Source organism: Mya arenaria, chromosome 8, assembly GCF_026914265.1.
Source record: "Mya arenaria isolate MELC-2E11 chromosome 8, ASM2691426v1".
In the NCBI taxonomy this organism is placed as follows: Eukaryota; Metazoa; Mollusca; class Bivalvia; order Myida; family Myidae; genus Mya; species Mya arenaria.
Genome location: NC_069129.1, coordinates 49,622,563 through 49,638,843, shown reverse-complemented (window position 1 = coordinate 49,638,843; position 16,281 = coordinate 49,622,563). Strand labels below are relative to the sequence as shown.

General features: G+C 36.3%; 1 protein-coding gene across 1 annotated transcript; it reads left to right on the top strand.

The window, feature by feature from the left end:
• The first annotated feature begins 4,858 nt into the window (after positions 1–4,858).
• LOC128243583 (uncharacterized) lies at positions 4,859–9,655 on the top strand. Its single transcript, XM_052961433.1, has 2 exons — positions 4,859–5,494; positions 8,947–9,655. Exons 1-2 carry the CDS (start codon positions 4,878–4,880, stop codon positions 9,143–9,145), a joined length of 816 nt encoding a protein of 271 aa, XP_052817393.1. The 5' UTR covers positions 4,859–4,877; the 3' UTR covers positions 9,146–9,655.
• The last annotated feature ends 6,626 nt before the right edge of the window (positions 9,656–16,281 follow it).

Genomic DNA, 16,281 nt, shown 5'->3' with positions numbered 1-16,281 from the left:
TCAAAGGTCAAGGTCACAGTGACCATGAATGGTAAATTAATTTTAAAGCTTGTCCGAGTGATAACTCAACAATGCCTAGACCTTTCGTCATCAAACTTGATATGGAAGTTGGGCCTGCCCAGTAGATGACCCCTATTGGTTTTGGGGATCATCGAGCCAAAGATCAAGGTCACAGTGACCTTGAATGGTAAAAGGTTGTCCAAGTGATAATTCAACAATGCCTGCCCCCATGGCCCTCAAACTTGACTCGGAGGTTGGGCCTTACCAGTAGATGACCCCTATTGATTTTAGGGGTCAAAGGTCAAGGTCAACGTGATCTTGAAAGCAAACTCGACAATTCCTGGATCAATCATGCCATTCAGTCTGAATGGTCATCAAACTTGACATAAAGGTTGGGCCTGACCACTAGATGACCCCTCTTGACTTTGAGGTCATTAAGCCAAGGTCAAGGTCACAATAACCTTTAATGCAAAAAAGATAACAAATCCTCTCTCAGGGATATCTCAACAATGCCTGAACCTATGATCATCAAACTTGACACGGAAGTTGGTCCTGACAAGGAGATGACGCTTATTGATTTTAGGAGTCATTGGGTCAAAGGTCAAGTTCACAGTGACCTTGAATGCGAAAATGTTTCGTAGGTAAGTCAGTCAGTCAGTAGGTAAGTCAGTCAGTCAGTCAGTCAGTAGGTAAGTCAGTCAGTCAGTCAGTCAGTAGGTAAGACAGTCAGTCAGTCAGTAGGTAAGTCAGTCAGTCAGTAGGTAAGTCAGTCAGTCAGTCAGTAGGTAAGTAGGTCAGTCAATAGGTAAGTCAGTCAGTCAGTAGGTAAGTCAGTCAGTCAGTAGGTAATTCAGTCAGTCAGTAGGTAAGTCAGTCAGTCAGTCAGTAGGTAAGTCAGTCAGTCAGTAGGTAAGTCAGTCAGTCAGTAGGTAAGTCGGTCAGTCAGTAGGTAAGTCAGTCAGTCAGTGATCGAGTCAACAAGTCAGTAAGTAAGAAAGTTAGTTTTTAAGTCAGTCAGCAAGCGCATCAGTAAGTCAAAAAATAAGTCAGTCAGTGACTAAGTCGGTTAGTCAGTAAGTTGATATGTAAGCAACTGGTATTGTGAAATAATTCAAAAGTTTCAAGACAAAACAAATCTCACGAAAGAAAATAGATTATCGCCAATATAAACGTGATAACAGTCACTTGTTTGTTGTGTTGAAAGATTACAGAAGCATGAACAATTGCCTTTCATGTTTTTTTCAGACTTTATTGATCAAACTTTTCATAGTTTACATTCTCATTCATCAGAGGTCAGGGGTGATAATCACGTGATACACTGTTTTGATACCAAGCACTAAATCTGGCAGCGCCCACCCAATGAGACGGTATGTATTTTTGTTTATTTTCTCTTCATAATCAAACAATGAAATCGACCATGTTCCATCGCCCAATTTTCCCTGTAATTTGGTATCTTCATGTTGTCAGACAGTCCTGAAGTTTACTTGGAATGCGTGTCACAAGAATTCAATCGGGCAAAATGTGCTGCGGAAATCTTTGAACCAAGCACGAACTGTCCACTTTTCTAAATATCAACCTTGAGAGGTTAGATAAGGATAAATCTACAGCTGATGAACGAGAATGATATGGGCCCTATTTCACGAAACTTCTTAAGTCCCTTATAACTGGATTATGCTAAGCTTACTATTTTTGTCTTTCAATAATTTGCAAAATATTTACTTCTTAAAGAGATTTATTACTTTAGCTAGGAGTTATCTTCACTTTAAACACAATTAACCATTTTTTCATTTATCAAAATCCAATTTAAGAATGAATATTGGCTTATTGAAATAAGCTACTTAAGCTGGTAAACTTAAGAACTTTCGAGAAATCGGGGCCTGTTCTTGATTGCTGATGAATCATGCGACGTCCTCCAAAGAGTTTAGGAAAATTGGTATCTATGAGATAGCGTATATATGCAACCATACAAAAATATAATAACAACATACGTTCAATGTTAATATGTTTAATATACAGCATATTATATGATATAAAATAATAGTCCAAATACTATAAATCATAAGTAATTTCAGTTTAGTAGCAACATAATTATTAAATATGACGTAAGTTGTAAATGATATATTATTTCTCCCACCTCAGATAAGTTGATCCCATAATTTAACAATGCTAGAAATTCTTATCTTGCCCACGGGCGAAGATAAAATGCCCGTATGGTACTCCTTTTTTATGGTCGCCGCATAGTAATTACCTCCCTTGTTGAAAACTGTCGTCTGTAGCATCATGGAAACCTTGTCTTATAGCAATATTTAGAACGCTAATTAATAATTTCTCGCTTCAAATATTCCAATAAAACAGTTTTCACGCACCTTTCAAGAAATAATGCTTCACTCTCCTTAGAACTATTTGGCTATTAACATAATGTGTATCACTGTGCGCATATCCATGGCAACTACGAATTATCGCATATCCATACGCAAATACTTTCACTAAGCACAAAAGAGTTCCAGCGAAAAAAAAACATTTTTACTTTATTTTGTTTAACTGAGGTGGGAGAAAAAGCATCTACCATAGCCGCTCGTGTAAGATAGGTTCATCCCGACCCTTGCGCAGGGTGTTTTGTGGAAACTCGGTAAACCTCGTTTCCGCAAAACACCCTACGCTCGGGTCGGAATGAACCTATCTTACACTCTCGGCCATGGAAGATACCTTTATGCTGCATTCACAATATACGAATTTAAACAGTTTTCTTTGATACAATGACATCAAAATATTGAGTTTTATGTCCATATCGTGGTCGACAAATTGCTTGTTTAAAAGCTTCCATCCAATCGATTTATTTCATTTTTGCGTGTTAAATCAATGATGTAAGCAGTATATAGAATTATAAAGACATTAGAAATAAAAATGACTTGTAGTAGAGAAGTTCAATTATGATGGTGCTTCTTTGAAATTATTTATGACAGCTCTTAATATTTGCATCTTATCTGTCAAGTTAGAATTTTGAATATGAAACAAGTTTAATAGATATTAAAGCCAAGGGTTTGTTTTAAATTTACTTAGCAAAATAAAATTTCATCACTCTTACATTGGGTCATTCCTTTGTGTACGTGAAATTAGCGGCCTAGCGGCCCAGCGGACTAGCGGCCTAGCGGCATGAAGTTAGCGGCCTAGTGGCGTGAGTTGGCGGCCTAGCGGCCTTTTTTTCTCTATTTCAAAGCAATTGCATTGTATACATGCTTTGAAATAGGATACCATTTTAGGCCGCTAGGCCGCTAACTTCACGCCGCTATGCCGCTAGGTCCAAGGTCGCTGAACTGCTTGATCTTGATCAGATTGATAATTTGTGCTTTAAAACAGTTAATTTATCATTGTTTTAGAAGAAAACGTATAGAGAAATGCTCTAAATATAAAACAATTAAAGGCCGCTATGTTACTGTATGAATAAAAAACTGATTTACCATTGTTTAAAAAAACGCATTAGCAATTGCTTTGATATAAAGAAAATATAGGCCGCTAGACCGCTAGGCTGCCAACTTTACGCCGCTAGGCCGCCAGGCCGCTAGGTCGCTAACTTCACGCCGCTAGGCCGCTAACTTCGAGCCGCTAGGCCGTTAACATCACGTACATCATTTGTTTTCATGTTCTCATTTAGATATTGTTAGTACATCATAACATACTAAAATTCATATAAAACAGCGTGTAAGATGAACATCTTGGCGATCCTGAACAACTTTGTATGTATATGGACGGTTTACAATGTCAGAAACCTTTACATTTAACTTCGCCGCAAGTAGATCGCGTAGTAATTTCAATTAAACAGTTAGTCTTTTCTCTTAAGAATCTTAATTATTTATGCAATAATTAACGTCACTAGAAATCATTAAAACTGTGTAATGCAAATTGTACGGTAGAAAACAATTAGTATTATTGTCATTAATTTTACGAACTACTGCTCCCAGGTTTCGCGTTGCTAATGCTTCAAATACCATGATTTGCCTGCTATACAAAAACAAAATACTATTCAGTCTGTGATTTATATTGTTTATATGGTTGAACGCTTAATAAACAGTAGCAGATACTTACTGGAATGTGCAAGAACCGCCAAAAGAAACACAAAATGCATGTGCATGTGACCGCCATTCCCAGACGAAAATCCGTTGTGTTGTAATCCTTTACAATCCGTGTTCAGTTGGTTTTTACACGTCCTTTTTACAGCAACTTTTGTCTTATCAGCACTTTAACGTGCTACATGTACTTATGTTCATAGATTACCATTAAAATGAAAAGTAAGAGTACAGACAGAAAATCAATGACTGAGAAAAAAAAATGTTATTCCGAGTACAGCAGCAAATGTGACAAAAAATAAACTTCGTTAGTGTCAGCACTTTAAAAAAACAGCTTACTTTGATCGTGTTTTTTTTTTTTTATTTATTATTAATAATATACATACGTGATATAAATAATTCCGGCCGTTTTGATAAAGCATATTTTAACTTGTATTCATGTACACTTATATCTGTGTTTACAAATGACAACACATCTTCTCTAAAAAAAGTATTTTTCATTAGTGTGCCTTGGTTATATGAATGCTATCTGGTCAAAGTTTATTGATATGAACAAGCTGTGTATCTTGGAAGCTTTTGTCTGTATCAGTTTAGTTGATAATTCAGAAAAAGGAATTTGATCTCAAATGCAAAATAACGGAAATGTAACACTAGATTAATTTCAATATACGACTTAAATCACCTAATATATTTGTATTGAAAAGGCCCTTTGCCTTAATGATGGGCACCTGAAGAGAACAACCTGTAAAAAAACGTAAATGAATAGTAGTATGCAACCTAATCGATTCACACCAATCAAAGCAACCTGTCAAAATGAATCGAATTGCCGTAAATAACTCGCTTTTCTTGCAAATACAACCACAATGCAAACTATTTGGACGGCAAAGTTTCCATGTGTACAAACTTCAGAATATTAGACATACACATGTGTTAACAGCATTGCCTGACAGATTTTTAAGATGTCGGAATACCTTTGACTTTGATAAAAAGCTTTTCCCCACCAACCCGGCTAAACCGGTTCTGCTAACCTCTTACAGCACTGAAGAAAGTGAACCACAACGTGTACCGGATCCAGAGAAAGATCTTTCAGTTGCTAGAATAAGTTTTGCCTATAGCTTTCAGTTTGCATATTTGATTTTGAAACATGGCAAGAAAGGGAGAGATATTATTAAGAAGAATATTGCTGGACCGTCATTGCTTCCAGGACTTAAAAAAGCCTTTCTCTATCTCACGGAATGTATTGCCAATAAGGAACTAGATGAACTGCAAGACGTGGTTGAGGATTATTTTTTACAAGCTATGAAGCATGACAAACATACATATGTGTCAAAAAAATACCCTGAAGAAATATTCCCTGTCCAAAGATGTGACTTGATGTTGGTAACTCTCACTGGAATACAACTATTGCCAGGAGCTCAACTTCATTCAAGGTTTATAATTTAAACATATATCAGTATACGTTCGTTTATTACATAGATTTACAGTAGCAAGTGCAATAAATGATAACTTTTATATCATGCTTTTGCTTATCAGTGGTTTTTATGCACCAGTCAATTGTAACCACGGTCCGGGGATAGCGGGGTAAATGGGCCATGTTTTTACCTTCCAGGTGAATGCGGTGATTTGTTTTCGTGTTGAAACTAGCGGGAAATGGGCTTTACCTAGGCTGTCCTCAGTAAGTCCACCTAAATGGCAGTCAAGTGATGTTTTGTTAGGATTTTTTTTTTTTTACTATGGCAGACTCGAGATACAGGGATACATAAGAAATGTCAAAACAATACAAAAGTACATGTATTCCTGATAGCCCATTATTGTAGCTAGTCCCCTGGGTGTGGGGTCATTTGGCGGGGATTTAACCAGAAGTTTGTCCCCATAGTGTAGAGATTTTACCCAAGATTGGATAGACCGAAAGTCAAAGTCCCCTCTATTCTGGGGGGGGGGTTTACAATTGACTGGTGCATTATCTCAATAAACTCACTGTTGAGACTGAGTTTATCAAAATATGATTTCACTGTTTTCTTAGTTTTTTCATTATTAAAATGGTAACATTAATGCACCAGTCAATTGTAACCACGGCCCCCCCAGGTCCGGGGGTATACCGGGGAAAAGGGCTGTGTTTTTACTTTCCAGATGCCCCCGCAGGGCCAGGTGACCACGGTGGTTTTGTCAAAGCGCCAAATTTAGTGGTGATTGGGCCTTATATAGAGTCTCTGGGGTGCAGGGGCATTTGGCCGGGGTTTAACCATCAGTTTGTCCCCGCAGGGCGGGGATTTTACCCGGGGTTGGCTGGACCGAAAGTCAAAGTCCCGGCTATTCCCCGGACCTGGGGGGGCCGTGGTTACAATTGACTGGTGCATAATACATACAATGCTGTGTAGAAAATGCAATGATGTCATTTCATTTTGTTTCTGATATGACATCATTTTGGTTGAAATTTTACACGTTTTTTTTCGTAGAAAACGTCAATTAAATTTTGTCTTTGTTAAATTTTAAGCATGAAATATTTCAGTCTGAGTTTGCAATACAGCTCCTTGTATTAAAACACAGAAAGTAGATATTTCACATATGGCAAAGCCACTTGTGAAATATTACTTATGTTGCTCACTCAGTGAAATATACTTTAACTGAAACAAACAATTATTGTTTCATACATAATTATAATACTTCTTTCAGATTGTATACATGCAAGAAATATTGTGAAATATGTTGTTATTATATATCTGACAATCTTTTTAGTTATAATATTCATTCGTTCATTGAATCAATCAATCAATCAATCAACTACATGTAAATGTATAGTCATCCAACTAAAAAAAATGTGAATCATTTAAAAAATGTGTATATAAATGTGTAGGAGGAAGGGCTGGAATGGCATCTTTGAATGATTGATGATTATTTAGATATATGTACATCAAATAAATCAACTGGTCAATCAAGGCTATAAATCACTTCGTCATGATAAAAAAGGAAGCCCCTTTTCATATGAATAATATTTTTCAAGCAACGTAAGAATCAGTTAAAGAAAGTTAAGTTATACTAGAGCGATTCTTGTGGACAATATGTATCAAACCTACATATATATATTTGTAATTTTAATAGTATATAATTATCCGTTCAATAAGTTGATAGTGATGGTTTGTTTTGATTTTCTGCAGCGCTTCAGTGTAGGAGGCAAGGTATATATGTGAGCTTCATGGTTGATTGTTTAAATAATTGATTTATGATAAAATAATTGTTTGTGTACCTTTGATGTCACCTATTGAAAACATCGATTCAATCTGGACCTGTATGCAGTGCTCAACCAAACATAATTTTCGTGTCGGGGGGGGGGGGGGGGGGGGGCTAATGCTGCACCCTCAAAGATGTATCATTTTCAACTTTTTAATTTATGTTTGAATGACCCAATTTTTGCTAAAATGTCTGAAAAAGAGTGATATAAGACATCAGATTGCAGTTTTTCTTTATGGCTTATTAACATTTGATAATTGATATTTCATGGCTTAAAGCGTTCCAATGCTATAAAGTAAATGAAGTTCAGCAAGAACTGAGATCTGTTGCTCAGCTGATTCTGAGACAAAAACAAACAAAAAATGTCAAAACTATCAATCTGTGAGAGTGCAGCTTTACAAATTTGATCCTTTGTTGATTGATTCATTGATTGATTGAATGAATAAATAATTGATTGAAAGATTTTTAGATATAATTTATATACAATATTGCCTAGGCCTAAAAAAAATATGTCCGTTTCGGGTAACCCGACCCTACCTATAACAATGCGCCGACCCAAACTATTTTTTCCGTTTCTGAGCAAAAAAAATATTCGTTAGCGAATAGAGGGTTACGAAGTGCGGATAAATGCAGATTTTAATCAGAATTATTGTTTATATGATAAAATAAAGTCAGGCAATGACAGTAATGTAGGAAAGACTGTCATGTGCAAGAAAACACTCTGAACTTACGACAGATTTTGAAAAAAAAATGAAAAAAATCAAAAAAATCCCTACCTACCCTACCTAGAAATTTTGGGAAGGTTACCCTAAACAAACAATTATTTATTTTTTTGGCCTTAATAATTCTTGTGTGTATACAATCTAAATGAATTGTTATAAAGGTATTTTTGGTTATTATTCAGCACAATACTGTAGGTACACGATATATCTTTTTTCATGTATTTATTGATTGATTGATTATTGAATGACTGATCGTGTATTAGATTGCATGAAATGATAAATGAATTATCAATAAAAGACACTGGCTAAGCTCCCCTGCCCTTCTCCCAGCCTCTCAGCGCCTATCTTTACATATTTAAAAAATGTAAAAATGCTTTTCATTTTTTTGGAAATATATGTATATGAAATGATATGTACCTGTAAATAAGTATATTCATAAAAAAAAATGCTCAGTTTACAGGGCTTTTTCTGTAGTGCCCAGAAAAGTTTCCAATCAAAATTGAAAAAAATCAACTTGTTTTTTGGTTTTTGTTTTATGAATGTCTTTTTTACCTGTACTGGTTAATTCAACATCATAATATATTAAGATGATGTAAAGTTTTGGGGGTAACCGTAATTGAATTAAGAATTCATTCATTTACATCACATTCAGAGATTAGTATGAAATAATATCTGTCATGATTTATTGCAATTGATATTTCAGCCTTTTCAGGTCTTTTAAAAGGGAAAAGAAACTTATATTTAATTATTTTCTCAATTGCAGGAGACTGGAAAGCTTGTTTTTTTAACTGTAAAATTTCCCAATTTCGCGACACAATTTTTCCCAAAATGTCTAGGGTCTTTTTCCCAAAATGGGCGGAAAAAGCCCTGGTTTATGAGATTCATTTTCCATCTTTTTTCAATTATGTAATTTGTATCCTTGTTTATTGCAGGAAAGTGGTTATTGATGTTCGATACACATTTTGCAAAGGATTTTCGAACAATAAAGAGCTTGCCTCTGTAAGAAACTCCAAAAATTTCCGGACAGTCAATTTGAAGTTCTCCAGGGAAGCCTTCGAAAATGATGACAGTAGCAGCTGGAAAATATCTTCTGTTTACTTCTATCCTCTGAGTGAATGGCCTGGTCCATAGAGTTGCTTAGCTACCAATATGTGTAAGGGTTTTAGCCAGGATTTATAAAGGACAGGGTGCTGCAAAAAAGGGACAGGGTGCTAACTGCTAAGGATGAAAAGGGCACATTGAATCGGGCTATGAAGAACTTTAACATTATGAATTTGGCAGAAAATGTTAGAAATTGTGTTTAATTGATTTAATATAATGTTTCATCTGCAAGATATTTAAAGTGTGTGTGTATTTATAATCTTAATATAAGTTTTAAACAAAACAAAAGAATTATTTGACAGTCTTGAAGATTTATTTATATGAGAGCTGAGGGGTGGCCATCCTGGCCTCCATGAGGGCAGGAGGTAGCTCCTGAAAAAGGACAGGGTACAGCACCCTTTCATTACATAACCGTTCAACTAAATCACTAGTTATAATCAATGACAAGACAGTGTTCCTTTTATTACCTTAGTGTAAAATAATGATGTTGGTATTTATTTGTCTTTAAATTCTATGATCAAATACAGATTTCTGAGTAGCTGTTTATGTCAATTTATTTTGTGGGTCAGCTTTAAAAATCACCCTCTGTCTGTCCCTTCCATCATAATGATCATTCTACATTTTTTTTTCTCCATAGTTTTTTAACCATTAAAGAACTTTAAAGAATTGCTCACAACTTAACAAACCACCTTATAATGACAAGAAACTCCAACTGCAGTATCATCAAATTATTGCCCTTTGTAAACAGATTAAAGTTCTGCAAATCAATTTTCTTTTCATCCCTTGTTTTGACAGAAATGGAATGAAACTTGAAGCATCAATAGAATTATGGCATTATGAACATTGTGTTGTACAAGAACCAACACTCTGACCAATTGTTAACCAATTGCCTCCCTTGATAAGAACAAAAGGATATGCTTGAATGTAATATTATGAATACCTTGAAAAAGTGAATGGATTGTATTAATAAATGGTAATGCATGTAACATGAACATATCAAGAAACATTACTCTGTGGCTTTTTGTTCCTAATTAGATGCGCTTGAAATAGGGTCTTTAGCCATACTTTTCATTGATAAACAGCCTGGCAGAAGGTCTTTCATTTGCGCGTAATTTATACAATTTAGTCTTAAAGTTTTCTACTTCATTAAAAAACAAAATATATCTAAACTTCTTGAAACTTGGTCAGATTATTAGTCAGCTTGGAATTAAAGACCAGTGTTGCATGTTTTATCTTGGGTCAAAAACTAGGTCACTAGGTCAAATATAGGCAAACTATGTTATGAAGTTTCTTATTTCTTAAACAAGTGTATAAGTGTTCATCCAATGTTTAAGAACCTCAGAAAGCAAATGCTAGGTCGGGCCAGATTTGATATAGGTCAGCAGCATCCACTCTTTCCTCTATAACATACAGCCTGCTTCACAATTGCATTCATTTTGAGAGAAGAATCCAGCTTAAATGCAGTCTCCTTATAAAACTTTTGTTTTAAACTTGACATTGAGACTGGGTCTGACCAGTAGATGAACCCAATTAATTTTAGGGGTCATTGGGTCAAAGGTCAAGGTCACAGTGACCTTGAATGATAAAAGGTAATCTGAGTGATAACTCGACAATGCCTGCACTCATGGCCCTCAAACTGGACTTGGAGGTTGGGCCCAACCAGTCGATGACCTCTATTAATTTCAGGGGTCAAAGATCAAGGTCATTGATTGATTTAAGGGGTCATTGATTGATTAAAGGGGTCAAAGGTCACAGTGACCTTGAACGCTAAAAACATGTCTGTTTGAAAGCTCGACAATGCCTGCACCCATGGTCCTCAAACTTGACATTTATGTTGGGGGTGACCAGTAGATGAACCCTATGGATTTTGAGGTCAAAGGTCAAGGTCATAACTCATTGATCATTTAAATTACATTATATTTATTTATTCTGCTAAGAGGATATATGTTTATTTTCAAATATCAATCCTCATCTGAACATGATTAAAAACGATAACTACTATCCCCACACTTTGAAAGATCATAATCTTAAAACTGCCTCAAAGGCATCCAATGACAAATCAGCTGTCGTTTTGGTACATGCATATTCATTTAATTGTCCAAATATTCTTGACAAAATGGCGCTCATTGGTGGCATAATGTTCACAAACATCTCTCGTTAGTTTTTAGCTTGACTATTCGAACAATTAGGAGAGCTATCATTCTCACCCTAGCATAAGCGACGGCTTACCACCTTGGTTAAAGATTTGCATTTACGCTCTTTCAAGTCAGTATCTCAGCAAAAAAAATCATATATTGCATTAAAACTTAAGATAATTGTTCCCAACTATCCAACATAATTTATGAAGTTTGAAAACACTAAATTGAAAATAAGGCAAATTATGGGCCTTTATTACTTAGACATTCTAGTTAAGGTTTTGAATGTAAGCACACATAGGTTAATATCTCAGCAACTACTTGATGTATTGCATTACAGCTTAAAATTATGGTACTCAACCATCAAATCCTCTTGAATAACCAAGGTTGTCCGGTTAGCGCAGTGTTTAGCGCACTCGCTTCTCACCTTGGCGACCTGGGTTCGATTCCCGGCTCGGGCGCATTGCGTTTGGTTCGTGGTCACCAAGCCGGACAAGTGGGTTTTCTCCGGGTTCTCCGGTTTCCCCTATAACACAAGACCACACTCACGCGTAAAATCGTGCCAACGAGAGTGATTAATATAATGTTGTAATAACTTGTTTCACAATCGTAAAATAAATATGTTTAAACTTAAATAACCAAGTTAGTATGATAATATTTTGTTTGCATATAATGCAAATAATGGCCATTTATTTTTTTATATAGAATTCTGGTTAAGTTTTTTGCATGTAACCACATTAACGTCAATATCTCAGCAAATAAATCATGTATTGCATCGATACTTTATACAAGTGCTTCCAACCATCCAAGCTTCTTAATTAATCAAGTAAGATAACTATTTCATATAATATAAAGTTTGCCACTTTCTTATTCAACCTAGATATTTTGGTTAATGATTTGCCTGTCATATAATTTAAAACTCTGCAACTGCGTGACAGCAATTTGCTGTCGATTCCTGACATTGGGAGACTTGAAGAAACAGAGTGAGATACAACAGATCAGGGTGCGATACCCTAGCTCTTTTCGAAGAGACCTCTTGGTTCTTTAATGTGCTCGGTGTAAAGCACCGACACACGGGATATAACTTTCCTGCGTTGAACACCAGTACTGAGTACACCACTTTTCCAAGCACTACCCTTAAAATGCCGAGCGCCAGACAATGGAGCTACTTGTACTAACTTTTAACGTCTTTCGTTATGACGCGGCCAGGGATCGAACCCAGGATCTCCCGCTCCGTAGGCGGATGCCTTAACCACTAGGCCACGAAGCGCAGCGAAACGATCAATGTTTCTTATACTTACTTAGTGGTAATAAGCCCCTTTCAAATTGCATTAGCTTTAAAACTTATGCTGTGCGCCTGTCAAAGAGACTTGTCAATCATTGCATAAACCCACCTCTTTTCCCCCAAGATAAATGTATTGTGACAAATGCTAAATCAGCGTTGACACTAATTGCACCTTTTCCATATGCAAACAGTTAGTGTGGCTACGCATGCGCAATTATAGCACTTTACTTAATCATGAAGAGTCGTCTTCAGCAATATGTCACGATTCTTCACAAATAAGAAATTAAACATGTAGCGCACCTGATCGGCTAAAAATGCAGGGCAAACACAAAATAACTTTTGAATAGAAAAAATCTCGGAGAAAATGTTGATGATCTAAGAGCAACGTATTTAGGGCATTGCCAACATTTTCGGAGTAGCTCCGGTGCCTTCATATATGACTTCTGTATCATTCGGGTCCCTTATCTTTTGAAAGTGTCTGATTTTATTAAAGAAATATTACATTTTAATATTTAAAACTTGTATACTTGTGTGTTTTAGGTAAGCAATTTTCTTAATTACACGTATTGATTTATATAATTGTGTGCGCAATAGCTGGGACCAATACCTAATCCTACTCCCAGGCAACAGGAGTTGCTAAAAGCTGCAATTTCACAGATTGACCGTTTTGACAACTTTTCTGTCATGCAATGCGCCAATTTTTGTGTAAATGTCTGGAAACAAGTGATATTAGATTGCCGAAGAAATGTTAGACCTCAACTTTTCATATTTACGTTTAAAAATTGTGAAAATGCGCAATGTGGTGGGGCAAAAATGCGTTTTTGCACCAACTGGCACATCGTCGTCAGCAATCACGGTACTTTCTTCCGTCATATTTCATACACACCGTGGGACAATTGACTGACAAAACCTCGTTTTCATGAATATGCATGAGGCAGGAGAGACAACTCTTCTTCCAATGAATTCGCATGTTACAATCAAATATTATTCAATAACATAACAGTGTCAATATCCTTCGTGGCCGTGTGGTCTTGACTAATACCAACTATTATTGTACTGAGAAGGCGGACCCGGTTCAACTCCGGCAATCGGCGGAATATCGTTCAACCGTAAAGCTTCTGGTACTTTGCGGAATCAATGAAACTGCCTCATTTTAGTATTCATGATTACGAGATTTTTTTGGACGAATTGCCCACGGTACACAACGAAGCATAGCGTAGTGTGTATCAGAGCGTATTCGACGATGCAATTGGCAGTGTGACACATTCTCCCCACTTTCGAAAAAGCGGGATCTAGACATTACCTTACCCTATTATTTTCGGTCATTTTTTTACCCTTCGATAGGTCACTCCGGCGCAAATAAACATGATGCATTGAAATAGAAACATCCTGTTACCCAATGTCCTTCAGCAACTTTACCGTCGACCATCCACCTACGCTTTATACGTTTATTGCCAATTTGTTAAAGATCTTTCCGTTCATGTCACTGGTCGTCTTCTGTGTTTGTTTAACCGTTTCTTTCCACTCACCAGTCTGGTAAGCGAACTATGGACTTTAATGACCATACTGATTTCTAGGTCAAAGGTCACGGTGGTGGTGACCTTGAACTCAAAATCTTGTCCTATCGAACGCTATATTATGTTTTGGTCTACGGTCCTCAAACTTGGTCTACGGTCCTCAAACTTGCTGGTATGTAGATGACTCCTATTGATTTAGAACCCAATGGTCACGCGCGCACTGACCATAATCACACAATCCTCGTCTGATAGATAACTAAAGTTTTGGTCTAAGACTTGGTCGGTAGGTTGGTCGCAGTGCCATTAAACAAAAAAAACCCTGCCCAATCGGTAATAAGATTTAACCTACGATCTTCAAACTTGGAAGAGATGTTAATAATGACCAACAAATGACTTCTGTTAACGTTAAGGTTAGACGTAGGTCAAAGAGCACGGTTATTACTTCGAAGTGACTAATTAACTGCCATTAGAGGGTCTTATGTGCTTAAAGTGACACTCTTATTCAAAATCAATACATACACATGTATAGCAAACATAAAGTTTGATTGATTAACCTTTAACTACTTACTATTGCATTTATTGAAAAAAAATTATTACTGATAACAAGTTTGTAACCGTTTATTTTATAGCTGATAACGCATTTTTTAAATGATTTGTGAGTGCTAAAAGATTTAGTGTGATCTACTACCGTTTCATAAGGTAGAAATACCGTGTTTTCTGCATCTTTCTTTCAAATTGACCTCGGTATCCTTCATAAGAACTATTGTTTTTGACGTTTATTCACCCTTTTTGGTATATTAAAACAATTGTATTAATTGAGGTAAATCTTATTTTGGAGAAAGAGTGCATATTTAACAAACAGCTCTTGTTCTCTAACGAAGGATATCTGCTCGACAAAGCCCAATCGAGAGCCATTCGGAACTCCTCGGCCATTTTCTATCTAAACAACCTCGAATGTGTGCCGGAAAAAAGTAGATCGTAAAATTTTAAATAATACAAATAACAAGAATCTTATCTAGTTAACCAGTTAGCTAGCTTCTAAGTGGAATTCAACAATCATAACTAGATTATCAGTTACTGCTAAAAGACAAAGATTATCAGTTACTGCTAAAAGACAAAAATGCATATATAGATAAGTGGTATTAAACATAAATCTTACCTACTAAACCAGTTAGTATGTTACTTATTAAGTGGAATTCGCAAACCATAACTAGTTAACCTGTTAGTGATGTACAGCTAAAAATTTAGTTGGTAACACGAAACAATTCGCGAACGCTATCAGGTTATCTTTCGACAGTTATATGCAGGGGCGGCTCCAGGTTTCGACGTTAGAAGGGCATAACTTTGGGACGTACCCTTTTGAAATGTGCCCCTCCCTCAGAAACGAATTATTTTTGGTCTCAATAGTTGGCAGGGGGGATGCCCCCCCCCCCCCCCGAAGATTTTAACAATTTCTAATCCGAGATGGTGCGTATTTTATTACTCTCCTTCTCCTATATTGAAATTAATAGTAAACTTGGTCAAATTTTAGGTGCAAACACTCCCACTGTATCCGAAGTGATATGCTACCATACTTAGGTTTATTAGAGACACAATATTTAAAGAAGTTGTAAATTTATTTGATCAAGAAAAATAACTTAAAATGTTTGAGCCGCACTCTCTCTGCAGCCTGGCGCCGCCCTTTATAAGCAAGCTGTAGCGAGTTTGCCGACACAGTCTATTAAACATTCATGAAAGATGTTCAACACCCATGCATTCACGGTCATATGTTAATCAGAATTTACAAAATTTGCATAAACGAAATTAAAAAGACGATGGTTCCCATTGATACTATGTGAAAAATGAAAGCTAATTATATTTAACTAAAAATAAAATAATGAAGCTTAACTACTCATCCGTGTAGTATAACGAAATATATGAGACCTCTGTACTTTTTATAACGCGAATATGAATACTTCTGGTAAAAAAGGCAAATGAAAAAATCTGAAGCTCTTGGAGTTAATATCATTTTAATAGATCCTTACTTATATCGGAGATACTACACTTGAAGTGTATGAACGTCATGACAAATGAGATTGTTTGAGAGGCGAAAAAGACGCCTGCTACTGATATTAGTGCTTGCAGTGATGTGTTTTATCCTCTCTAGGATATATTCGACTCGTGTAACCCGACAAGCTGATACCGACGTCACAGCCCGATGGGCCGACACCAATGTCATAAAAGGCGCCG

Excerpts from the sequence above, each read along its gene's own strand:
- LOC128243583 (XM_052961433.1), top strand. The coding sequence starts at position 4,878 with ATGAATCGAATTGCCGTAAATAACTCGCTTTTCTTGCAAATACAACCA. Across the intron at positions 5,495-8,946 it reads GGAGCTCAACTTCATTCAAG|GAAAGTGGTTATTGATGTTC; the intron begins GTTTATAATTTA and ends TGTTTATTGCAG.